The following is a 26,037-nucleotide window of genomic DNA, read 5'->3' on the forward strand; positions in this document are numbered from 1 at the left end:
GAGAGGGAAGTGAGCTGCCCCCCCAGCACACCCTGTGCTCAAGGAGCAGCTGTGACGCCCCAGTGTGATGAGCTGAGATAGATACATTAGATCACCTCTAGGTTTCAGTTTCCTCCAAGTAAGTGAGCTTAACTTTGAAAACACCCACTTGTTAGCAAGTTTACACACTTTCCTCCTTAGATGGCAATAATGACAGTTTATTTAAGGCACTATTCTGATTCTTTAGGTAAAGGAGGAATGAATCAGCATCCTCTTCATATTAAACCTTGGTACTTCAGACGTTTCTGAGTCATCCCTATGTCTTCTTGGAAGAGATCAAACAAGAGAAGCAGCTACTTATGTGGTACGTGCACAAGTGAGCGCATACACACACACACACTGACACGTACACACACGCAATGCAACTGGCCTTGTTGTGGCATTGTATGACATGCACATACATCACATCTGATATGCCATAATTTTTGTTTTAATTTTCACTTTAGCCCAGGAATTATTTAAGAGAGAGTTCTTACATTTCCAGGGAGCAGAATTTTGGCTTCCCTATTTTCAAGGTTTTAAATTCTACCTGAGTTAGATAACAGATTATTTATTGCAGTATAGCATTTAATTTTTTAATTTACTAACAATTTTGTTGGGATCAAATTTATGAAGGCCCCAAGGTCATTTTTTTAAAAGGGTAATTTCTGTTTATATATATTACCAAACTCTTTATTTGTATGATTTAATACTCTTCTTAGCCTTATTTATTGTCCCTCACTGTCTCTGTCATGAGCCAAGAGAAAGGAAAATCTCTTATTGAAGCACTCTCCGTTTCTCTTTGTACCTCATATAGGTTTTACGAGTATTAACGCTATATCCTTTGGTGCATAAATAATCGTAGTAATTAGATCGTTATGTGGATCACCCTCTTTATCACTGCAGACTGCCTTCCTTTTCCCACTGAATGCCGTAATTCCAGCATTGTCTGGCATTAAGGTTGTGCTCCCTGCTTTCTGATTGTTTACATATGCCTAGTATGATATTGCCCATCCTTTTATTTTCAACTTTACAAAATCACTTTTTAAATTCATTTTGTCTTTTAAAAACAACATACATTTAAGTTTTAGGTAATACTTTGCAATTCAATCCTACTGCCTTATTCCTTTAACAGATGAATTTTGTCCATTGACTTTTATTGCTCTGACAGACATTTGGTTTTTCAGTTATGTCATCATATTTTATGTTATAGTTTCTTTGCTGTGTGGTGTGCTTCTTTCTAACTTGTGTTTAAATATAGTTCCCCTCCCATCTTAATCTACCTTTGAGAGGAAATGGATTGGGCACTTTATGACTGATTTAAACATAACAACATGGTTAGGCAGATAGTATGATTCCCATCTTATAGAAGAAGGAACCTAGACTAACCAAAGACAAGCAACTTTCCCAACACAGACCAGAAACTCAAACCAGTCCTGCATTTCTCTGAAGGCCTTCCTTTTCTCAGCACTGCCTGGAAACCCATGTCGGGAACCCCAGAGGAACAGGATTGTCTTTCATTCACCGTAAGACTCACAAGGCTCATGAGAACACACATCACATTTTTTTCACTCTTGTCATTTGGTTATTTCTTCACATTAAAAAAAAAAATATGTGAACTGAAAGATAGTAAATATATTTAAGGAATCAATTAAATTTTATAGCATGAGAACATATTCCAATGCAATCCTCCACAAAGAAGCTTGCTTAGGCATTTTCACTGAGTTCCAGAGCTCTGAAACGAAATGGATTTATATGCACCCCAAGCAAAAAGCCTCTCCACAGTGAAAGGAAATATGTCCCCTTGCACACTGATTCCGCTGACACAGAATCATACACAATTCTACTTTCATGCTTAGATTGGCCAAGAGACTCTACTGATATTACCGTGCTTGATAAATGGATGGATGAGGTGCAGTTTCACAAAGTATTGCAAGCTATTTCAACAAATGAATGAGAAACGTGAAACTACTAAGTACGCTATTTCCCTCTATGTTCTGTACTCTCTGTTCCCACTGCCCAACGCTATACCTTTGTTTTGGAAACTGTAACCAAGTAAGGAGAGGAATTCTTCTGATCTGGAACTGCTGTATTTAAATATCTCTCTAGTCAGTGATGGTAACAAAATGCAGGACATGCCTTACTTTCAGTAACCCCTAACTTGCCAGTGGCTGTATACACGTGTACACACAAACAAGAACCCACCTCAGATGAGCACTGGAAAATTCTTTGGCAAATATGCTTGCCACAGAATCATGGAAGAGAGGCTCTCTTCTGGGGAATCCCATCTATTTCCTGTGTGACATGAGAAGGTGAAATTGCATGGCCCACAGTGATCCCTGCTTATGTCTGGTGGACCTAACTGGATGGTGCTGGGCTGATGACATCTATGATAAAACAACTGAAGGGACTGCTTTACTTTTTCTTCTAAGACTCTAAAACAAAACTGATTATTTGGAAAACAAAAAGAAGGAAGAGAGAGGGAGATGAATGTTCAGATAAGTGAATGTTATGACAGATAGGGAAGCTGAACATCTTTAGGAGCCCAGAAAAGGAGAGGCTGCTGAATTTATTTATGGAGGGGGCATGATTCCTTTTAATCCTACCTGGGTCACTTACTATTGGAGGGGCCTCTAGCAAATGCTTTGTCCCCATTTCTGTTTCCTTATCTATAAAATGACAATAATATAGCTCCTACATCAGAGGTATGCTTTGAAGCGCAAATAAAATTATGTGTGCTGAAAACGCTGAAGTACTAAACAAATGTAGATGACATATTATAACCTCAAAGTCCTTTTTTGGTTTTATTGATTTAATATCTCCCTCCTGCCCTGTAGTCTGTTAGCTCTGTGAGAGAAGGACTTTGGTAACCTTGCTACTAGGCATCCCTGTACAGTGAATGACATGCAGCAGACATTCAACAAACATTTGTTGAACAGACAGGAGAGCTTGAGAGAAGAATCAGATGAGCTTTAAGTTGGAGCAAGAGTTAATCCTTCTCAGATAAATAAGACCTTAAAAACTCAGCTGGAAGTGAGTTTGAGAAGGGAATTGATGGTTCTTCAGTAGATTTGGAAATCAAACCAGTCACTAAGAAGGATTGGGGATGATAAAATTAACTCTTGTGTAGAAAAGGTTTTATCATGATTTGAGTCAATATTTTTGTTACTTAAGTCATGCAGTTCTTCATTTTTATTAAATGCAAAGATATTTTACAGGTCACAAATTATTTTTTACATGATTTCCATTTAGAAACATGATCTCAAAAGACAAAGGAGAAGCCACAATGAGATAGTAGGAGGGGCACAATCACAGTAAAATCAAATCCAATAACTGCTGGGTGGGTGACTCACAGACTGGAGAACACTTATACCACAGAAGTCCACCCACTGGAGTGAAGGTTCTGAGCCCCACGTCAAGCTTTCCAACCTGGGGGTCCAGCAACAGGAGGAGAAATTCCTAGAGAATCACACTTTGAAGGCTGGCAGGATTTCATTGCAGGACTTCGACAGGACTAGGGGAAACAGAAACTCCACACTTGGAGGGCACACACAAAGTAATGTGTGCACCAGGACCCAGGGGAAGGAGCAGTGACCTTAGAGGAGACTGAACGAGACCTACATGCTAGTGTTGGAGGGTCTCCTGCAGAGGTGGGGGGTGGCTCCGTTTCACGTGGGGACAAGGACACTGGCAGAAGAAGTTCTGGGAAGTACTCCTTGGTGTGAGCCCTCCCAGAATCCACCATTAACGCAACCAAAGAGCCCAGGTAGTCTCCAGTGTTGGGTCACCTCAGGCCAAAGAACCAACAGGGAGGGAACCCAGCCCCACCCATCAGCAGACAAGTGGATTAAAGTTTTACTGAGCTCTGCCCACCAGAGCAAAAGCCAGCGCTACCCACCACTAGTCCCTCTGATCAGGAAGCTTGCTCAAGCCTCTTAGATAGCCTCATTCACCAGAGGGCAGACAGCAGAAGCAAGAAGAACTACAATCCTGCACCCTGTGGAACATAAAACACATTCACAGAAAGATAGACAAGAAGAAAAGGCAGAGGGTTATGTACCAGATGAAGGAACAAGATAAAACCCCAGAAAAACAACTAACTGAAGTGGAGATAGGCAACCTTCCAGAAAAAGAAATCAGAATAATGATAGTGAAGATGATCCAGGACCTAGGAAAAAGAATGGAGGCAAAGATCAAGAAGATGCAAGAAAAGTTTAACAAAGACCTAGAAAAATTAAAGAACAAACAGAGATGAACAATACAACAACTGAAATGAAAACTATACTAGAAGGAATCAATAGCAGAATAATGGAGGCAGGAGAACAGATAAGTGACCTGGAAGACAGAATGGTGGAATTCACTGTCATGCAACAGAATAAAGAAAAAAGAATGGAAAGAAATGAAGACAGCCTAAGAGACCTCTGGGACAACATTGAACACAACAACATTCGCATTATAGGGGTTCCAGAAGGAGAAGAGAGAGAGAAAGGACTCAAGAAAATATTTGAAGAGATTATAGAAGAAAACTTCCTTAATATGGGAAAGGAAATAGCCACCCAAGTCCAGGAAGTGCAGAGAGTCCCATACAGGATAAACCCAAGGAGAAACACGCCAAGACACATAGTAATCAAAGTGGCAAAAATTAAAGACAAAGAAAAATTATTGAAAGCAGCAGGGAAAAATGACAAATAATATACAACGAAACTCCCACGAGGTTAACAGCTGATTTCTCAGCAGAAAGTCTACAAGCCAGAAGGGAGTGGCATGATATACTTACAGTGATGAAAGGGAAGAACGTACAACCAAGATTACTCTACCCAGCAAGGATCTCATTCAGATTCAATGGAGAAATCAAAAGCTTTACAGGCAAGCAAAAGCTAAGGGAATTCAGCACCACCAAACCAGCTCTACAACAAGTGCTAAAGGAACTTCTCTAAGTGGGAAACACAGGAGAAGAAAAGGACCTACAAAACAAACCCAAAACAATTAAGAAAATGGTCATAGGAAGATACATATAGAAAATTACCTTAAATGTGAATGGATTAAATGCTCCAACCAAAAGACACAGGCTTGCTGAATGGATACAAAAACAAGACCCATCTATATGCTGTCTACAAGAGACCCACTTCAGACCTAGGGACACATACAGACTGAAAGTGAGGGGATGGAAAATGATATTCCATGCAAACGGAAATCAAAAGAAAGCTGGAGTAGCAATACACATATCAGATAAAATAGACTTTAAAATAAATAATGTTACAAGAGACAAGGAAGGACAGTACATAATGATCAAGGGATCAATCCAAGAAGAAGATATAACAATTATAAATATATATGCACCCAACATAGGAGCACCTCAACACATAAGGCAATTGTTAACAGCTGTAAAAGAGGAAATCTACAGTAACACAAAAATATTGGGGGAATTTAACACCTCACTTACTCCAATGGACAGATCATCCAAAATGAAAATTAATAAGGAAACACAAGCTTTAAATGACACAATAGACCAGATAGATTTAATTGATATTATAGGACATTCCATCCAAAAACAGCAGATTACACTTTCTTCACAAGTGCACATGGAACATTCTCCAGGATAGATCATACCTTGGGTCACAAATCAAGCCTCAGTAAATTTAAGAAAATTGAAATCATATCAAGCATCCTTTCTGACCACAACACTATGAGATTAGAAATCAATTACAGGGAAAAAAATGTAAAAAACAGAAACACATGGAGGCTAAACAATACGTTACTAAATAACCAAGAGATCACTGAAGACATCAAAGAGGAAACCAAAAAATACCTGGAGACAAATGACAATGAAAACACAATGATCCAAAACCCATGGGATGCAGAAAAAGCAGTTCTAAGAGGGAAGTTTATAGCTATACAAGCCTACCTCAAGAAACAAGAAAAATCTCAAATAAACAATCTCACCTTACACCTAAAGGAACTAGAGAAAGAAGAACAAACAAAACCCAAAGTTAGCAGAAGGAGAGAAAGCATAAAGATCAGAGCAGAATAAATGAAATAGAAACAAAGAAACCAATAACAAAGATCAATAAAACTAAAAGATGGTTCTTTGAGAAGATAAACAAAATTTATAAACCATTAGCCAGATTTATCAAGAAAAAGAGAGAGAGGACTCAAATCACTAAAATTAGAAATGAAAAAGGAGAAGTTACAACAGACACCACAGAAATACAGAGCATCCTAAGAGACTATGGCAAGCAACTCTATGCCGATAAAATGGACAACCTGGAAGAAATGGACAAATTCTTAGAGAGGTATAACCTTCCAAGACTGAAGCAGGAAGAAATAGAAAATATGAACAGACCAATCACAAGTAATGAAATTGAAACTGTGATTAAAAATCTTCCATCAAACAAAAGTCCAGGACCAGATGCCTTCACAGGTGAATTCTATTAGACGTTTAGAGAAGAGCTAACACCCATCCTTCTCAAACTCTTCCAAAAAATTGCAGATGAAGGAACACTCCCAAATTCATTCTATGAGGCCACCATCACCCTGATACCAAAACCAGACAAAGATACTACAAAAAAATAAAATTACAGACCAATATCACTGATGAATATGGATGCAAAAATCCTCAACAAAATACTACCAAACAGAATCCAACAACACATTAAAAGGATCATACACCATGATCAAGTGGGATTTATCCCAGGGATGCAAAGATTCTTCAATATACGCAAATCAATCTATGTGATACACCATATTAAAAAATTGAAGAATAAAAACGATATGATCATTTTGATATATGCAGAAAAAGCTTTTGACAAAATTCAACACCCATTTATGATAAAAATTCTCCAGAAAGTGGGCATACAGGGAACCTACCTCAACATAATAGAGGCCATATACAACAATGCCACAGCAAACATCATTCTCAACGGTGAAAAACTGAAAGCGTTTCCTCTAAGATCAGGAATGAGACAAGGATGTCCACTCTCACCACTATTACTCAACATAGATTTGGAAGTCCTAGCCATGGCAATCAGAGAAGAAAAAGAAATGTCAGGAATACAAATTGGAAACGAAGAAGTAAAACTGTCACTGTTTGCAGATGACATGATACTATACATAGAGAATCCTAAAAATGCCACCAGAAAACTACTAGAGCTAATCAATGAATTTGGTAAAGTTGCAAAATTAATGCACAGAAATCAATGCACAGAATTAATGCACAGAAATCTCTTGCATTCCTATACACTAATGAAGAAAAATATGAAAGAGAAATTAAGGAAACACTGCCATTTACCATTGCAACAAAAAGAATAATATACCTGGGAATAAACCTACCTAGGGAGACAAAAGACCTGTATGCAGAAAACTATAAGACACTGATGAAAGAAATTAAAGATGATACCAACAGACAGAGAGATATACCATGTTCTTGGATTGGAAGGCTCAATATTGTGAAAATGGCTATACTATCCAAAGCAATCTACAGATTCAATGCGATCCCTATCAAGTTACCAATGGCATTTTTTACGGAACTAGAACAAATCATCTTAAAATTTGTATCATGACACAAAAGACCCTGAATAGCCAAAGCTGCCTTGAGGGAAATAAACGGAGCTGGAGGAATCAGACTCCCTGACTTCAGACTATACTACAAAGCTACAGTAATCAAGACAACATGGTACTGGCACAGAAACAGAAAGATAGATCAATGGAACAAGATAGAAAGCCCAGAGATAAACCCAGGCACCTATGGTCAACTAATCTATGACAAAGGAGGCAAAGATATACAATGGAGAAAAGACAGTCTCTTCAATAAATGGTGCTGGGAAAACTGGAAAGCTACATGTAAAATAATGAAATGAGAACACTCCCTAACACCATACACAAAAATAAACTCAAAATGGATTAAAGACCTAAATGTAAGACCAGACACTGTAAAACTCTTAGAGGAAAACATAGGAAGAACACTCTTTGACATAAATCTTTTTGATTTATGATTTTTTTTTTTTTTTTGCCATATGCGGTCCTCTCACTGTTGTGGCCTCTCCCATTGTGGAGCACAGGCTCCGGACGCGCAGGCCCAGCGGCCATGGCTCACAGGCCCAGCCGCTCCGCGGCATGTGGGATCCTCCCGGACCAGGGCATGAACCCATGTCCCCTGCATCGGCAGGCGGACACTCAACCACTGTGCCACCAGGGAAGCCCCTTATTTATGATTTTTGATCAAAAATATTTTTGATCCACCTCCTAGAGTAATGGAAATAAAAACAAAAATAAACAAGTGGAACTAATGAAACTTAAAAGCTTATGCACAGCAAAGGAAACCATAAACAAGATGAAAAGACAACCCTCAGAATGGGAGAAAATATTTGCAAATGAATCAACGGACAAAGGATTAATCTCCAAAATATATAAACAGCTCATGCAGCTCAATATTAAAGAAACAAACAACCCTATCCAAAAATGGGCAGAAAACCTAAACAGACATTTCTCCAAAGAAGACATATAGATGGCCAAAAAGCACATGAAAAGCTGCTCAACATCACTAATTATTAGAGAAATGCAAATGAAAACTACAATGAGGTATCACCTCACACCAGTTAGAATGGGCATCATCAGAAAATCTACAAACAACAAGTGCTGGAGAGGGTGTGGAGAAAAGGGAACCCTCTTGCACTGTTGGTGGCAATATAAATTGATACAGCCACTATGGAGAAAAGTATGGAGGTGAGGTTCCTTAAAAAACTAAAAATAGAATTACCATATGATCCATCAATCCCACTACTGGGCATATACCCAGAGAAAACCATAATTCAGAAAGACACATGCACCCCAATGTTCATAGAAGCACTATTTACAATAGCCAGGTCATGGAAGCAACCTAAATGCCCATCGACAGACAAATGGATAAAGAAGATGTGGTACATATACAATGGAATATTATTCAGCCATGAAAAGGAATGAAATCGGGTCATTTGTAGAGACGTGGATGAATCTAGAGACAATCATACAGAGTGAAGTAAGTCAGAAAGAGAAAAACAAATATTGTATATTAACGCATATATGGGGAACCTAGAAAAATGGTACAGATGAACCAGTTTGCAGGGCAGAAATAGAGACACAGATGTAGAGAACAATTGTATGGACACCAAGGGGGGAAAGCGGCAGGGGGTGTGGGTGGTGGTGTGATGAATTGGACGATTGGGATGTACATGTATACACTGATGTGTATAAAATAGATGACTAATAAGAACCTGCTCTATAAAAAAAAATAACATTCAAAAATTCAAAAAAAAAAAAAAGAAACGTGCTGTCACACAGCTATCGGTGGCTGTTCAAAGCCTTCCAACGAAGCAACAGCTTTATTTAACCTCCTCACTGAGAACAACCAACCTTGACCTCTGGGGAATGGTGTCATCGCTCAAGTCTGTCCCCAGTGTTTCCTGTCTCGCCTTTCCCATCCCCCACCCCGATGCTCTTTTCCTTATAGAGATTTCCTATTGTTCAGCATTTCTAACCCTTGACCCAGTGAAACAGAAAGTGATCTGATATTTTTGTTTGTACCCTGACTAAAACTTAATCACAGCAACGTTTCGGGATTTTCCTTTTAAATCTTATGAGTTACCATGGGATCAACATTTGTTTTATCTCAAAGGACTTTCAAACACTTGATGGAGCTTCTGGGAATGGGGTCTTTCTTGTTCTAGATATTATAAAGAAGATAACTCTGCTTATTGGAGAGTTGAAGAGGCAGAGGTTTGATGTCTTTCCCTCCTCTTTCCCCAACGCTTCTTTTCTTCTCTTTCCATCTACCCCTCTCCCCACCTTCAGACTTGCTAGTCACCTGAGGCTCTGAGCTTTTGCTGCTGTAAGGCACCAAGAATCTGGCAGTGAGCAAGAATCCAGAACCTTTATGTCTTAATTATATTTTAAATATTTGGGATAATGATAAAAAAATAATTTAAGGATGCCTACTAGTAGGTAGAGATTTGGGTATAATAAAATTATTTCAATATTTAACTGTTAGGACTGCGCACGAACCCTACATGCAGCAAGCACTCTCCTGCCTCCTCGGGGCCTTTGCCTCAGCTCTTCCCTTTACCCGTGACACTCTTACCCTCAGCATGCACCAGGTTAGTTCCCTCGTGTCTCAAGGCTCTATGCAAATGTCCCCTGTCAGTGAGGCTTTCCCTGACCATCCTACTTGAGACAACAAATCCCAGACTTCCTACCTTTCACACCGCCACCCCCCCCCCACTCAGCTACAGAGCCCCTCTCCAGCTGTATTCTCCATAGCATTGTACCATCATGGAACACACTGCACGTATTTTACTTGTTTATTTCTTTGTCACCTGTCTCCCCCTACTTTATAGAGGACTCCATGACAGCAGAGCTTGTGTGTGTGTGTGTGTGTGTGTGTGTGTGAGAGAGAGAGAGAGAGAGAGAGAGAGAGAGAAAGAGAGATCTCATGCATCCCAGTGTTCAGAATACTGCCTGACACGGAGCAGGCATTTAATAATAATATGTTGAATGAATACAAACTAGACACTGCTTGTCACTTACATCTAACTGCTATGCCCCACAAAAATGATTTCATATGCATATGCTGAAAGAGCAAAGGCGACCTCCCTCTGCATTAATATAACAGCTGGAGAAAGAAAAATAGGTTACACACCGAGATTTTGAAAAACAAACAAAAACCAGGGACTACCTGTCTAGTGCCAGAGGGAGACATATGTATTTCATATAAATTTACACTCCGCTTTGCTTATACAGCTGAAATATATATTGCCTAATTCAATTTATTATTTCTTTATTATTCTCATTATAATGCTGATGAAGTAATTAAAAATTAATAAATGAGCTCTACCATAATAAAATAAATTGTTTGATCCTATAACAATGTCTTTGCTCTTTTTAATACAAAGTAAGACACTGGACAAATAAGCCCCAGTCTGCAAAAAGCAGTTAATTTGTGAGCAGCAGCTTGAAATTACAACAAACTTTCATGTTCTAGATAATATATTTTAATAAGGTTTAAATATTATAAAATTAACTGACATTCTTTTTGTAATTAAAAAAATAAGTATAATTAAATTCAAAAATAAATAGCTACTAAAAATAGGATAGCAATAATTTTCTAAGATACTGTTAAAACTAGGCTACCTGAAATTTCCAGGTACACTTGCATTTTGGAGGGTAGTAGCTTGGGTAATATGGACTTGAAATTTTCCCTTCAAAGCCAGTGATTTCTTTGACCAACACTGTGTTTTCACATTCTGAAAAAAATATCCAGTAACACACAATGATTTGCAGTGGTGAGATTATGGGAAATAGACAGCATATATTTCTTTAACTACAGATGCACATTTTCTTGGTCAATAAGCTTATATATTTTTGAAATTAAACTATTTTTTAAAAAAAATAGTACCCTACGATGTATAGCTAATATACTGTTCAAAGTCTATACTTGTTTTCAAATCTTTTTTTTTTACATCTTTATTGAAGTATAATTGCTTTACAATGGTATGTTAGTTTCTGCTTTATAACAAAGTGAATCAGTTACACATATACATATGTTCCCATATCTCTTCCCTCTTGCGTCTCCCTCCCTCCCACCCTACCTATCCCACCCCACTAGGTGGTCACAAAGCACTGAGTTGATCGCCCTGTGCTATGCAGCTGCTTCCCCACTAGCTATCTATTTTATGTTTGGTAGTGTATATATGTCCATGCCACTCTCTCACTCTGTTACAGCTTACCCTTCCCCCTCCCCATATCCTTAAGTCCATTCTCTAGTAGGTCTGTGTCTTTATTCCTGTCTTACCCCTAAGTTCTTCATGACATTTTTTTTCTTAGATTCCATATATATGTGTTAGCATACGGTATTTGTCTTTCTCTTTCTGACTTACTTCACTCTGTATGACAGACTCTAGGCCCATCCACCTCACTACAAATAACTCAATTTCATTTCTTTTTATGGCTGAGTAATATTCCATTGCATATATGTGCCACATTTTCTTTATCCATTCATCTGATGATGGACACTTAGGTTGCTTCCATCTCCTGGCTATTTCAAGTCATTTATTTTGGTTACAGATCTATAGGATGCTATTCCTTTCTTTAAAAAACATGGTTTAAATATATTTTTTCTTCTAGTTTTATTGAGATATAATTAACATATTAACACTGTATGTATATTTTGACATACAGCATTGTAAATATATATGTTTAAAGCTTCTGAGTTAATTTTGCTCAAATTAGTGCGTATTTGTTGTTCAAGAGATATCCAGTTTTCATAATGTGTTATACTATTTAAATAAGACAATCTACATGTCTATTCTTACTGTTATGGTCATCCTTCTGCTAGAATATAAGCGGTCCAAGAGCACTGATTTTCTTTCTATTTTGTTTACTATTTCCCTAACACCTACAGTCATTTCTGGCATACAACAGATGTTCAGTAAATATTTGTTGAGTGAATAGACAAATCCCACTATAATATTTCTGTTATAATTCTATTTTTAACCTTTGGAGTTACAGATAATTTTCAACCTAACACTATCTCAAATATCTAGTTCAATAAATCAATTTTACATTTTTTTGTAATAATTTGACAGAGGAAAACCTATCAAAATGAGCCACTGCCCTAAAATAGTGATGAACCTGTAGCTCTCACCATCTACTTAAGCCCAATTCTCTTCCCTCCTCACCCCCATCTCCCGTTCTGACTCCTTTAGCTTTGTTGATGCTCATAAAGAAGGTACCAAGACATGACCTGTAAGATCTGACCAGTTTCCAAGGCAACAAATATTACAAAAACATTAGAGTTTCAGTGAAGGCTCTTTTCATTTTGTTTTGTTTGACTTTGTCAACCCAAGTCAAAAAGAGAAGAGTAAAGAGGAGGTCACTTTTTGCTCACTAGAAAAACCCATTAAAACCTCTGGGTTTTGGGCTTCCCTGGTGGTGCAGTGGTTGAGAGTACTCCTGCCGATGCAGGGGACACAGGTTCGTGCCCCGGTCCGGGAAGATCCCACATGCCGCAGAGTGGCTGGGCCCGTGAGTCATGGCAGCTGAGCCTGTGCGTCCGGAGCCTGTGCTCCGCAAGGGGAGAGGCCACAACAGTGAGAGGCCCATGTACCGCAAAAACAAACAAAAAAAGACCTCTGGGTTTTGCATCATGAGCACTTTCTAGGATGGCACTTACGTGCATTACTATAAATGAGAATTCATGAAAGAATGTGCTAATTACTGAGCTATTGTCCCTCAGCTCCAAACCCACCCCTCTCTACTCTGTTCTACAAGGCTGGGCTGGACTATACAAACCACTTCTGTCCTTCACTACCTGATAGGCTCTGCCAGTAGGGGGTGCTAAAGGGAGACTAGAAGGCTGGAGAGGGAAGAATAGAACTTCACTCTGTTTCTTATTCCTGGGAGTGTCACCCCAGCAATGCTGCTTCACCCTCGCAGCTACTCTTCCTTCCTGTAACAGAGTTGAATCTGTTAGCAGGTTTTCCAACTTCCGCTTTATTGTGTCTCCCTAAATGATACCAGCTCAGCTGTCTGGCACCCTCTCCTCAAAGGTCTGGGTCCCAGGTTCATGAACACCTGCCTCTGAATTTATAGACACCAACACCAGCTGGGCGGAGGTCTGAGTTCCGTTACACAGACCACTCCCCCTCCTCCAAGCCCTAAACTGTAATCATTCCAATTCCTTTCCTTTGTTCCTCTAGATCTACAGTGCTAGTTGTTTCCTACATGTGTTACATCCATGATACCTTACAGTTTTTTTGTGTTTTGTTTTTGTTTTTTTGCCTTTTGAGTTACCCAGTTAACACCTCTGTACGAGTTAACAGTTCTTTACATTAAGTTATCTGTTAGAATAACGAATACCATCTCCCTCTTTGAACCAGACCCTGACTCAGGGTCCTGACTAATGCAACTAGTATTACAACACAGCCTTGGGAGAGATAAGACTGGAGTATCTATCGTAACAAGTATTTCTCATTACTTTTTTCAATTGGGGAAGCTTACCTTGTTCTGGAATGACCTCAAAATATGCCCGGATTCCTGATAGCCTAGGTATCTGAGGAGACTTCAATGTCACCAACATGAGATTATTTGTTGAAACAAATGACATTAATGTCCTTGTGGGTTCACAAATTCTGAAACCAGATAACAAAACAAAAGCACATAAACAATAGGTTATTGAGGATCAGACCTCCATCCACCACTAATTCCACACATTTCTTGGGCCATCCACACAGTTCCTGTGAATCAGACTCTACCAGCCAGGTCTTCATCAATTAGTGGCCAGAGGGCACTACAGATGGAGTGGAGCTGATATAGCTGCAAAAATTTTTGTCTAGTGACTAATGAAGAATTCTCTTGGATGGCTGTCACTGGACACTCCTTGAGAACAAACAAGGTATACAGGCAGGGTATTTAATAGCTAAAGTCATGGGCTCTTCACCAGGGAAAACTGGGTTCAGAACTCAGCTCTATCACTTAACTGGGCAATGAAGTAACTAGTTCTTCATAAATGCCAGTTTCCCGACTCTGAAATGGTAGTAATAATAACAGTATACTCCTCATAGCATTGTGGTGAGCATTAAATGAGATAATAACTAAATATGTCTGGGAATAGTGAAAAGAAGCCAAAAACAGTGATTGAGGGGTGAGAGTCAGTGACAAACTTACTTTTCACTACAAATCTTTAGACACTGTTTGAATTTTTAACATGTTCATTCACCACCAAAATATAAATACGTAAACTTACATAAAATACTATTATATACATACATAAACATCATTTAAAATGATAAGATAATTCATATGCCTTTTAGCACAATGAGTAAAAATAGCAAATTCTTAATAAAGCCTAACTGATATTACTAGGTTACCAAAATATTAAGCACTCATAAAAAGATGTCTACTAGTGAGTAAAAAATACTAGGATATGTATGTGTATACATGTGTGTAATTATGTACACGTATGAATGAAAGAATGTATGCAAAAATATAACAGACATTTATTCTGGGTAATGGAAATGTAAGATAATTGACATTGTTTTCTCTGATTGACCTCATTTTCACAATAAACATTGTGTCATCTTTATAAGGAAAAAAATTTGTTTTACTAATGCTATGCAATCATAATAGAATATTTATTCTCACATTCTATTGAAACAGTAGCCTTCACTGTGATTGCAATGAAAGTAAAATTAAACCAAAAAAAATCTGAAATATGTATCAAAACTATTGACTGAAGTTCCCAATGATTTTGACTGTTGTATGCTACAAGTGAAAAGCAAACACTGTGTCTGATAGGCTCTGGCTAATACAGGGGGCACTAAATAGGGCACGGGTCAATCTTTGACGTCATGAGTATATACAAAAAATGGTTTTAAAAAATCCAAAGGCAAGCCAGATACTGCAAAAGAGAGACATTTTAAAAATTCTTTTCACTTGCCAACCAGAGTGCCTGCATAATACCTATACAAGATGGTGCTCCGGATTGGCAAGAGGGAGTCGTAAATGGTCAGGGAGTCGGTGACACAGTTGTCGGCTTCAATCCGGACGGACTCTATCGAGAGACGGATCAGGTGGCCCACTATGGCCACCAGCTTGAAGTGACACATCAGCCTCCCTGAGGTTGCCGAAATCTCCAGAGGGTAGCGGAGAGACAGGTGATCTGCGTAGAAGTACTGAGAGCAGCCTTTGTCTGTGGAGACAGAACTTTATTTTGCTTTGTTTCATTTTAGGAATGATTTTTCTAGAAATCTTTATAGAAGAGTAAAGAGCAAAAGAGCTCACATGGAGAATATCTGCTGTCTTTGCCAGCCTGGAATCCACTCTCATGTCTTCTGATAACAGCACCTAGATTTTACTTTGAGAAACTACTCCTACCCTGTCCATGTGGCTTGGTTGGGGTTAAACTTACCCTAGGTCCAGAAGTGAGCACACGACCCAGACTGACCAATCAGAGCCAAAGCAGCTGTTTCAGGAGTGGGTATGTCAGCCAATCTGAGACAATGAAACTCAGCCCAAGGACTTCTCAAAATACAGGTGAGGTTTTCTTCCACCATGGTAGCTAAACTGATAAGTCATAAGCTTGGATCTGCTGGTGGCCTTTTATGCCACCACATTGGAAGAACCCACTTGATGAAGTCTCAGCAGAAGAAAACAAAAATGCAGAGTCCTCACAATATTTTATCTTAGAACCTGGACCCAACCATACCTGCAGCCAGCATATTCCACGTATGTCCCAGTTATATGAGGCAATCACGTTTCTTTTGTGCTTAAGCTAGTTTGAATATATTATATCTGTCACTTGCAATGGAAAGAACACTAACAAACACCATCATGTGAACAGGAAAACTACAGCCAAAAAGGATACTGATTTGAAGGCAGTTGGGGATGGGGAGGTTGGAGGGCAGGGGAGAAACCACAGACATAATTTACCAGATCCTATGGTTGAAGAGTAATCTGACCGAAGCCCAGCTGCATTGAAAAAGCACATAGAAAAAACACTATCAGTCCCAGCATTTCATTTTGTTAGAATTTTGCTCAGTAAAAATATCTTGTCCTTTAAAAGCAATCCAACATATCTGGGATTTACTTTAAAATAATCCTGTGAGGGTAAAAGGGAGGTTGTTTAGGTATTTAGAGATCAAATAGGACAGCTATGAGTTGATAGTTGTTGGAGCTGAGTAAAGTGTGTAAGAGTTCATTAAACAATTCTCTTAACTTTTGTGCTTGAAATCATCTGTTGTAACAACTTACAAACATTTTTTGAAGATAAAAAAGCAGCTAAACATGGTAATAATTGGTTCTATATCTGAAGTAATATATGAGGTACAGAATTTTCCACTAGAGATGTTTTTATTGATTCATTACTTATTACAAATACTTATCAACTACCTACTATATGCCTAACATATATATATAATTTAAATCAAAATAGAAAACTGCATAAATTTTGGGTTAGACAATAATTAAACCACTTTACTGTCAAGACAAATGATGGAATTTGCATTCTGACTGTGTTTTGGGAAGACCATTTTGGAGCATTGGGGCACACTATCGAACACAGGCACAGTTCTGTCTGAACAAGGGAAGAAACAAGGAAGGAAACCTCAGCAAAATTTTCCTTCTCCAGGACCTTGTCCCTTGGAGCCTTAGTTTGAAGATGCATGAAACCAAATTAAATATAGAAAAGGGTACACTTTAATAAATTCATTTTCATGTATATTCTGACCCCAATTCTATTGTCTAATCACTGTATATAACATTTAGCAACTTCCTTTATCAATGTAGCTCCAATGTCCTCAGCTAGTCCTGTTCCACTGGGATTGTGGAGGAGAATACAGTCATTCCTCAGTATCCACAGGGGATTGGATCCAGGACCCCTAAGGATACCAAAATTCATGAATGCTCAAGTCCCTTATGTAAAATGGCATAGTATTTGCATAAAACCTATGCACATCCTCCTGTATACTTTAAATCACCTCTAGATTACTTCTAATACCTAATACAGTGTAAATGCTGTGTAAATAGTCTCCAGCCTGTGGCAAATTCAAATTTTGCTTTTTGGAACTTCCTAGAATTTTTTTTTCCAAATGTTTTCTATCCATGTTTGGCTGAATCCATGAATGCGAAGTCCGTGGATATAAAGGGAAGACTGTACTTCACGGCAACATTGACTACGACAACGACAGTATCAAGAGTGCTGTAGGAAGGAGTGCTTGAAGGAGAATTACCCAACAATCACCATTTAGTACCACAGAGTCCATGTCCACAGCCAGACCCTGCAGGCTCCCCACGGAGGTCCGGTTTATGATGCTTGTCTGGATGGAGTCCTTCAAGATGGCAGCCACACAGTCCTCACAGAAGATATGGCCCTTGGCATGTGGCATGACAAACACAAGCCAAAAGTGGACAAGGAGGCCACCTTTGTTGTTACTGCTGTAGGGAAAAGAGAAAGAAGTTCAGGGATACCTCTTAGGAAGTAGACTTTCATAAGGAGCCAGTGACCCAAGTGATAAATTCAAGGTGAGGCCAATGAACACATCTTTCAACTGAACATAACTTTCTTCTTTAGGAAGCCATTGACTCCTATCATGGGAATTTGGAAAGGAAAGCATCATGGTATGTGTATTCTTGTGCTGTGTTCAAATCTAGAACTGTTAGTATATTTTGCATCTCCATGGAGAATATACTATTTCTATGGATGTCAATCAGTATTCACTGCTATTACAAATAACAACAGTTAGAATGTTTGATACCTCACCATGTCCAGACACAGTGCTAAATCTGCTTTATCCCATTTAATCTTTTGAGGAAGGTCTTGTTACGCTTCCAGTTTTATAGATGAGGAAATTAAGGTCATCTACAACTCAAAATCACACAGCTACTGAGTAGCAAATCAGGAATCAAGCCTAATTTGGTTTTCAATCTGACCCTGGAGTAGGAGCTCTTACCTGCACAAATATTGTCATATTTTATGAAAAAAACATAAGATAGTGTTCTATAGTACATAATTTGGGAAATGGAAGGTGAAGGAGAGGAAACAAATTGCTTTACTCCAAGACTTCTCAGTGCCTTTAATCTGCCCAAACGGATTGTGAATCTCTGCAGATATATTAGGGGTGGGGGGAGATGGGATACAGTACAAGGCACACAAATTTCCCTAAAAATTATTTGACCATGGGATCCTTTTTTTCTCAGAAGATCTCTAGTGACCAGTTTTTTACTGAACATATTTTGAGAGACATTGACTGGTCTGTGTTTTCTGTTTGCTCTCACCCAATATAGTGGACGTATTTATGGTCATCTTGCCCAGTGGCCTTAATACAAAGGTCTAGGATCCCAGTTCTGGAAAGAGGGCAGGTTTTGGTAAATGAAGAAAAAAACTCAGCATGATAGTGTGACAAACAGTTCAGCTGCAGGTTACGCAGTGGTTAAGAATCCGCCTGCCAATGCAGGGCACACGGGTTCGAGTCCTGGTCCAGGAAGATCCCACATGCCGCGTAACAACTAAGCCAATGCTCCACAACTACTGAGCCTGAGCTCTAGAGCCCCCGAGCCACAACTGCTGAGTCTCGTGTGCCACAACTACTGAAGCCCATGCACCTAGAGCCGGTGCTCTGCAACAAGAGAAGCCACTGCAATGAGAAGCCCGTGCACCACAATGAAGAGTAGCCCCCGCTCACCGCAACTAGAGGAAGCCCGCGCGCAGCAACGAAGACCCAACACAGCCAAAAATACATACATACATACATACATACATAAAGTCTTTAAAATAAATAAGTAAAAGGGGGGAAAAAAGAGTTGGGTTGCTATTGTGCTAGAAGGGTATTAACCCACAACTGCCCCTAAGTGGTTACTTGAGAATGGCACTCTTTCAGCCCTTCCACAGCCTTTTGAGGTATTTACAGCAGTGAACGTGGAAGTCCCAAAGCAAGGGACATTCATTACCTGACATCTGCAACGACCGACTGCTTGTAAAATTTGGAGAAGGCAGATGTTGTATAAACCAGGTTTACCTGCAAAAGAAGAACCAAGATGACTGAAGTCTTTCAAATTGGCTTCCTCTCATGATACCCAGTGTGCCGTAGGTCCAAGTTCTGACGGTTAGCAAGGAGAAAAGCAAGGCTCAAAATAAGGCCTCTAAGGCCAAACCCAGACATTATTCCTTGAATTCAAATAAATTCTTACTTCCTGTATCAGGGTTACTTACTGTCATTCTGCTCTCTGTGAAGATTAATCAGCTACCTTTATTCATTTATTGCTGTCTTTAGACACCCTAACCAAGCTTAACTGCTGCATTCTGCCTACTCCAAAAGTTAATTTTCTCCACAATGAATAAGTGAAACTCCTTTAAGCGTATTTTCAAGGTATTCGGCCCAACCTCTTTTCTACCAATGCACGCCATGGAAAAAGTATATTAGCCGCTAGAGGGCGCGTGGTGCCCACAGTCCAATTTCCACATCCCACTGCAGAACTCTCCAGTTTCCAGGGACACACCCAGATCTTTGAAAACACCATAAAAGGATCTCAAAAGAGAGCTATTTCAGTCAATTGACTGTTTGCCCTTACTTAGCATTTCTAAAACCAATTTCTTCTGCCAAATCTTCTCCTCCTGTAGTCCCCTTTTTACATAATAGCAAAATCACCTACCTAATTGCCCAGGAAAAAAAACCAAAAAATGAAAAACCTTAGAAATAATATAGCATTGTGGAAAAAAATGGGCCATGGAGTTTAAATTCACTGTGCAACACAGAACACATTACCGAGGCCTGCTGAGCTTCTTTTTTTCTTTTTCTCTTTCTCTTTTTTTTTTAAACATCTTTATTGGAGTATAATCGCTTTACAATGGTGTGTTAGTTTTCTGCTTTATAACAAAGTGAATCAGTTATACATATACATATACATATGTCCCCATATCTCTTCCCTCTTGTGTCTCCCTCCCTCCCACCCTCCCTATCCCACCCCTCTAGGTGGTCACAAAGCACCGAGCTGATCTCCCTGTGCTCTGCGGCTGCTTCCCACTATCTATCTACCTTACATTTGGTAGTGTATATATGTCCATGCCACTCTCTCACTTCGTCACAGCTTACCCTTCCCCCTCCCCATATCCTCAAGTCCATTCTCAAGTAGGTCTGTGTCTTTATTTCCCTCTTGCCCCTAGGTTCATCATGACCTTTTTTCCCTTAGATTCCATATATATGTATTAGCATGTGGTATTTGTTTTTCTCTTTCTGTCTCTCTCTGTTTTAATCTGTAAAGTGGTGATCAAAATGCCTACCTCTTTGGGTGGGCTGTTAAATAACTATAACAAAATGCATTGAATGCAATACTAACTATACAAACAGGGTCTACACAAAGGCAGCCTTGACTCTGCAGGAGGCCGGGAAGGATTTCACAGAGAAGGAGGCTTTTTGATGGGTCATGAATGACGGGTGGAATTTCACTCCATAGAAATTGGACAGACGTCTTTAGGTCCTGAGTGAATAGCAGCAGAAACCAGGGCTACTGGACATGTAAATGCAATGATTATTCATAACAGAAGTAATGACTGCCTTAGATCACAAGGTTTCTGTTGGGAGAAAGTGGTAAGGAATGAGACTGGGACAATCAGGGGACAGATTTAGAAAAGTGCTTGCCTGCTATTCTTAAGAATCAGTATTTTATCCTGCTATTCTTAAGAATCTGTATTTTATCCTGCTATTCTTAAGAATCAGTATTTTATCCTTAAGCCAAAGGAGAAATGTTATTTTTGAAGGATAACTTCAGCAGTAGAGAGGAATGGCTTTGGATGTTGAAGGAAGAATACTGCCTGGGATTGGAAAAAAAATGGTAAAGAGATTTTAAAAGAATGTCCATCTCCTTGGGCTAATTTGAGGGATAATTGATATATTGAAATGGTAAAGGGTTTCGCACTTTACCCAGTATATAGGAGGCCTTCAATCAATAAAAGCCACTATGCCTGCTACCGTCTTTGCTCACTCGCTCTCTCTCAGCCCTTCTTCATTTTACACTGCAGAGTGCCTGTCACTGCAGGAGAGTCGCCACTGCTAGGCCACCCTCTCCATTACTGTGCAGACGCAAACTGGCAGAAACTTTCTATTGGTAATGGGTAATGAGAGCCATAATAAATATTCTTCTATGTGACCAATTATACTTTTAGGAAAGCAGCTAAGGAAGTAATCAGAGATACACACAATTTACATGGCGGTTTTGTTATAGTGTTATCTGTTAATAGCAAAAATTGGAAACAACTTAAATATCCAATAAAAAGGGACTTGCCAACTTGAAGCTATCAAAACTTATGCTTTTTAAAGAATATGAACTTGCGTAGAAACATGCAATCTTATGTTAAGAGGAAAAAGTCAGATTATAAAACTGAATATCTACTAATACTCCAATATTGCCCTATGTCCTGTGTCTATGTGGTCCAGAATCAAAAGGGGCTCTATCTCTGGAGACGATGTTAAAGGAGATTATATTTTTTAAGTACTTTTGTAAATTTTATAAGTTTTTACAATAAATACTTACCAGTTCTACAATAGGAAAGGGTTTTTTTGTTTTGTTTTTTGTTTTCTTAAGTGAAGAGATGCCAGTGCATCAAGGTTGAAATAAATCTGTATGGATCACAGAATTAATCAGTATGCATGTGATTTCTGTACTGGAAGGCATTTTAAATATCACCTGATCCAATTATTTTATTTTATAGATAAGAAAAAGTGAAGCTCAGAGAACCATTTCTTTTTACTTTCAGGAGAAAAAAAAATAAGCAATTCTATCAAATAAACAATTTTATCTTACAACCAAGATGAGCTAAATTCCATGTTCCCCTGAGTTCTTCCTTCATCCACCCTGCTCACCTGTGACACTGTAACCCCAACCCCCCATCCCTTACCCCCTGACCTCACCTTCCCCAGCCTTTCAAGCTTCCCCCATCACCTCACCACTTGCTGCACGGTCCGGGCCACTGATAGAAATTCCCTGGACTCCTTCTGTCGGTATTCAGGAAGAAACTCAATGTTGGTGATGCGAAACATCCCAGCAAAGTAAAAAGCATCTCTGCTTTCTGTCTTACCTGTAAGAGAGGAGAGAAGGTGGTTAGGAGTCTTTCCATCTGTGTGACAGTGAGGCATTGTCTGATCTATGTCACTATCGGGCTCCTAAAATGATTTTATTTAGACAGCTTCTTTAAGCTGTCTTTTTAAAAAATTTATTTGTATTTCATTTATTTATTTGTGGCTGCATTGGGTCTTCGTTGCTGCATGCAGGCTTTCTCTAGTTGCTGTGAGCAGGGGCTACTCTTCGTTGCGGTGCACGTGCTTCTCATTGTGGTGGCTTCTCTTGTTGTGGAGCAAAGGCTCTAGGTGTCCGGGCTTCAGTTGTTGTGGCTCGCGGGCTCTAGAGTACAGGCTCGGTAGTTGTGGTGCACGGGCTTAGTTGCTCCGCAGCATGTGGGATCTTCCCGGACCAGGGCTTGAACCCGTGTCCCTTGCATTGGCAGGCATTGGCAGGCAGATTCTTAACCACTGTGCCACTGGGGAAATCCTAGATAGCTTCATATTTTACAGACTGTGAGGCTCTAAATGTAGTTAATAACATCTCTTCTGGACTTCCCTGGTGGGAAGAGCCAGGCAAAGCAAGATGACAGGCCAAAGGAAACCCAGAAGAAATGCCCCATATAAGTGATTCAAACTACCACGAGGGTGCATCTCTCCGAGTCCACCCATGCGTCTATCTACACTTACTCTTTTTTCTCCTAATAAACACTTCACTTGTTTCACTACTTTCCGTCTCTATGTGGCAATTCATTTCTACAAAGCCATGGGCCAGGGTCTTATCACTGGCCAGTGGCCTTCATGGTCTAGTGGCTAAGATTCGGTGCTCTCATTGCTGTGACCTGACTTCAAACTCTGGCCAGGGAACTGAAATCCTGCTTCAAGCTGCTGCAGGCTGAGGCCACCTGAGATCAACTCCTGCTCAAAAACTCTGCCCAGGGAGGACCAGGGGACTGGGCATCAGGTGGGCCAGAAACTGCTGCGAAGACAGACAAAGACATTGCTGTGTCTGAGCTGCCTTCAGGCACCTGAGAATAGCCTAGGGAGATGAGGGACTCTCCTTTCAGCCGTTCCTTTTTGTTACAAGGTCTTACGGGTATGAGGCATCACTCCCAGGCTCCCATGGCTGTGATACCTTTCTTTCCTGTGACACATACCCCACGGTATCATAGCCTCTGTCTGCATTTCTGTCTTTCTAGATGAACAGTAAATTCTTGTCCTTCAACCCCAAGTCAGGGTAACGAGTGCCTGACTTAGCTTTCAAGCTCAGTAATTGTTCCTGAGAAGGAAGAGAGAGAGGAAGAGAAGGAGGGAATAATCTCTCTTAGCACAATACCCAGCGCGTGGGAATGTTAAATAAGTGATGGCTGAATTAAAAAGGTGCAGCCTCTGTGAAGGACAGGGAGCAGCCTCCCTGTGTGACCCATCCAGGTTCACATTAGCCCTGTAGTGCAGTGAGGCTGTGGAGAGTGGGGAAGGGGCTGGAGGCCTGAGCTCCTGTCTTAGATTGGTTCTTTGAAGTTATGAAACTGAGGCCCCTAAAACTGAGCTCCTCTGCCAAGTTTATGACTAAGCTCTCTATCCAAAACTTTACTCCCTTTCTTGTCCTGTACTTGTTCACCTCAAGATCAAGGAGTAGCAAAGAAAAGGGGGGACTGAAACAGAGCAGGACCCTGCAAGGCCCTCCTGGGTACAGAAGCCTTTCCATTTTCCCCATTTCTTATTTGTAGGAAAAAGGCTTCAGCCTCCCAGACCTTCCCTGAGTTCCAAAAGGCAGATTCAAACACTTACTAATTAGAAGTGAGGGAATGCAGAAACAAAGGAAAAGCAGTCAAGAAACAATAGTGCAGAGTCCTAGTTCCTCCTTAAGGGATAAACCTAATAATCTGATACATATATTTGAGTTCTTCTATAGGAACAAAGGACCTATCCAGGTGGAGGATGTTGACTTCAGGCTGAGCACAATCACGTAGACCCCAGATTGGTTGGAACCAGAAGGCTGATGGTTGAGATTCCTGAAATACCATCCTGTTACCTCACCACCAACCATCAGAAGAAAGTCACACACCCCATAGCCCTCCCCAACAAAATTTGCCTTTAAAAACGCTTCCTTGGGGGCTTCCCTGGTGGCGCAGTGGTTGAGAGTCCGCCTGCCGATGCAGGGGACACGGGTTCGTGCCCCAGTCCCGGGAAATCCCACATGCCGCGGAGCGACTGGGCCCGTGAGCCATGGACGCTGAGCCTGCGCGTCCGGAGCCTGTGCTCCGCAACAGGAGAGGCCACAACAGTGAGAGGCCCGCGTACCGCAAAAAAAAAAAAAAAAAAAAAAAAAAAACTCTTCCTTGGAGACCATCAGGGAGTTAGGGTCTTTTGAGCATGAACTGCCCAGTCTCCTTGTTTGGCCCTTAAAATAAAACTTTCTCTGCTCCAAACTCCAGCATTTCGATTTGTTTGGCCTCACTGTACGTCAGGCACATGAACTTAGGTTCAACAAAAGTTATGTTGAGGCGGGAGATAGATGGGCCCTCAGGGCAAACTGTTTGAGTTCATTCCCTGTGCCATAATCCAGATGGGAATAACAGGACAATTGAGAGAGGAGGCTGGGCCCTGTCCAGATAGAAGGGCCCTGTCCACATATTTTATTCTCAAAGTCAGGAGACCTCTCCGCCTACACATGCGTAGAAAGGCTCTTTGGAGGTCAAAAGGGGAGTGATGCCAAGTGACAAAATCTACCCATACGCCTCTTTGGTTGAATCCATCTTGGCTAAGAGAGGCACGCGCACACATGGGAAGATCCTGAGATATACCAAATATGGACTCTGAACTAAGCAAATCAAAATGATTGGCCAAAGGAAACATGGAAGAAATGCCCCATAAAAGTGATTCAAACTGCCACTTCGCGACTCTCTCTCTGAGCCTGCCTGTGTGTCTATCCACACATACTGTACTTCTTTTTCCCCTAATAAATACTTTACTTGTTTCACTACTTTCTGTCTTTGTGGGAATTCTTTTTTCTGCAAAGCCATAGGGCCAGGGCCTTGTCACTGACCACTAGTCTAGTGGCTAGGATTCAGTGCTCTCCTGGCTCAATCCCTGGATGGGAACAAAAGCTCTGCTTCAAGCCACTGCAGGCCGAGGCCACCCGAGATCAATGTAACCTTGGACAAATCACCTTGCCTCACTACGCCTCTTGTATAAAGCAATATTTGTTTTTGTCTTTGATTTTTACCAAGAAAGTCCTTAGATTTTTTTTTTTTTCTGTTGCAGATTCTTTAAAATTTGAATGAAAGCTATGACTTCTACCTAGAAGCTCACACATCCTTCTTCTATCAGTAAGTAATCAAGGGATAAGCAATGCAAGAGAGATCAATTTAGCCTTCAACCAGATTACATTTGTCTAACTCTTGAGTTCAGCCTAACATACAAGCCCTCCATGTGAAAC

At 40.1% G+C, this 26,037-nt stretch overlaps 1 protein-coding gene across 2 annotated transcripts in view; it reads right to left on the bottom strand.

The window, feature by feature from the left end:
* The window catches only part of TMPRSS7 (transmembrane serine protease 7), a gene marked incomplete at both ends in the record, with an annotated part of 47,876 nt that overhangs the window by 16,783 nt on the left and 5,056 nt on the right, over positions 1–26,037 (bottom strand). The window contains 7 exons of one of the 2 annotated variants that reach the window (XM_079705087.1): positions 11,179–11,291; positions 14,047–14,177; positions 15,508–15,736; positions 16,477–16,515; positions 17,786–17,979; positions 19,492–19,559; positions 22,485–22,615. In XM_079705087.1, coding sequence (XP_079561213.1) covers positions 11,179–11,291; positions 14,047–14,177; positions 15,508–15,736; positions 16,477–16,515; positions 17,786–17,979; positions 19,492–19,559; positions 22,485–22,615 — 905 coding nt within the window. Of the gene's footprint in view, positions 1–11,178; positions 11,292–14,046; positions 14,178–15,507; positions 15,737–16,476; positions 16,516–17,785; positions 17,980–19,491; positions 19,560–22,484; positions 22,616–26,037 lie in introns of those variants that run through there. The other variant, XM_079705088.1, reaches the window with a different exon arrangement.

The sequence above is a fragment of the Hyperoodon ampullatus genome (assembly GCF_949752795.1).
Source record: "Hyperoodon ampullatus genome assembly, chromosome: 5".
NCBI classification, from domain to species: domain Eukaryota; kingdom Metazoa; phylum Chordata; class Mammalia; order Artiodactyla; family Ziphiidae; genus Hyperoodon; species Hyperoodon ampullatus.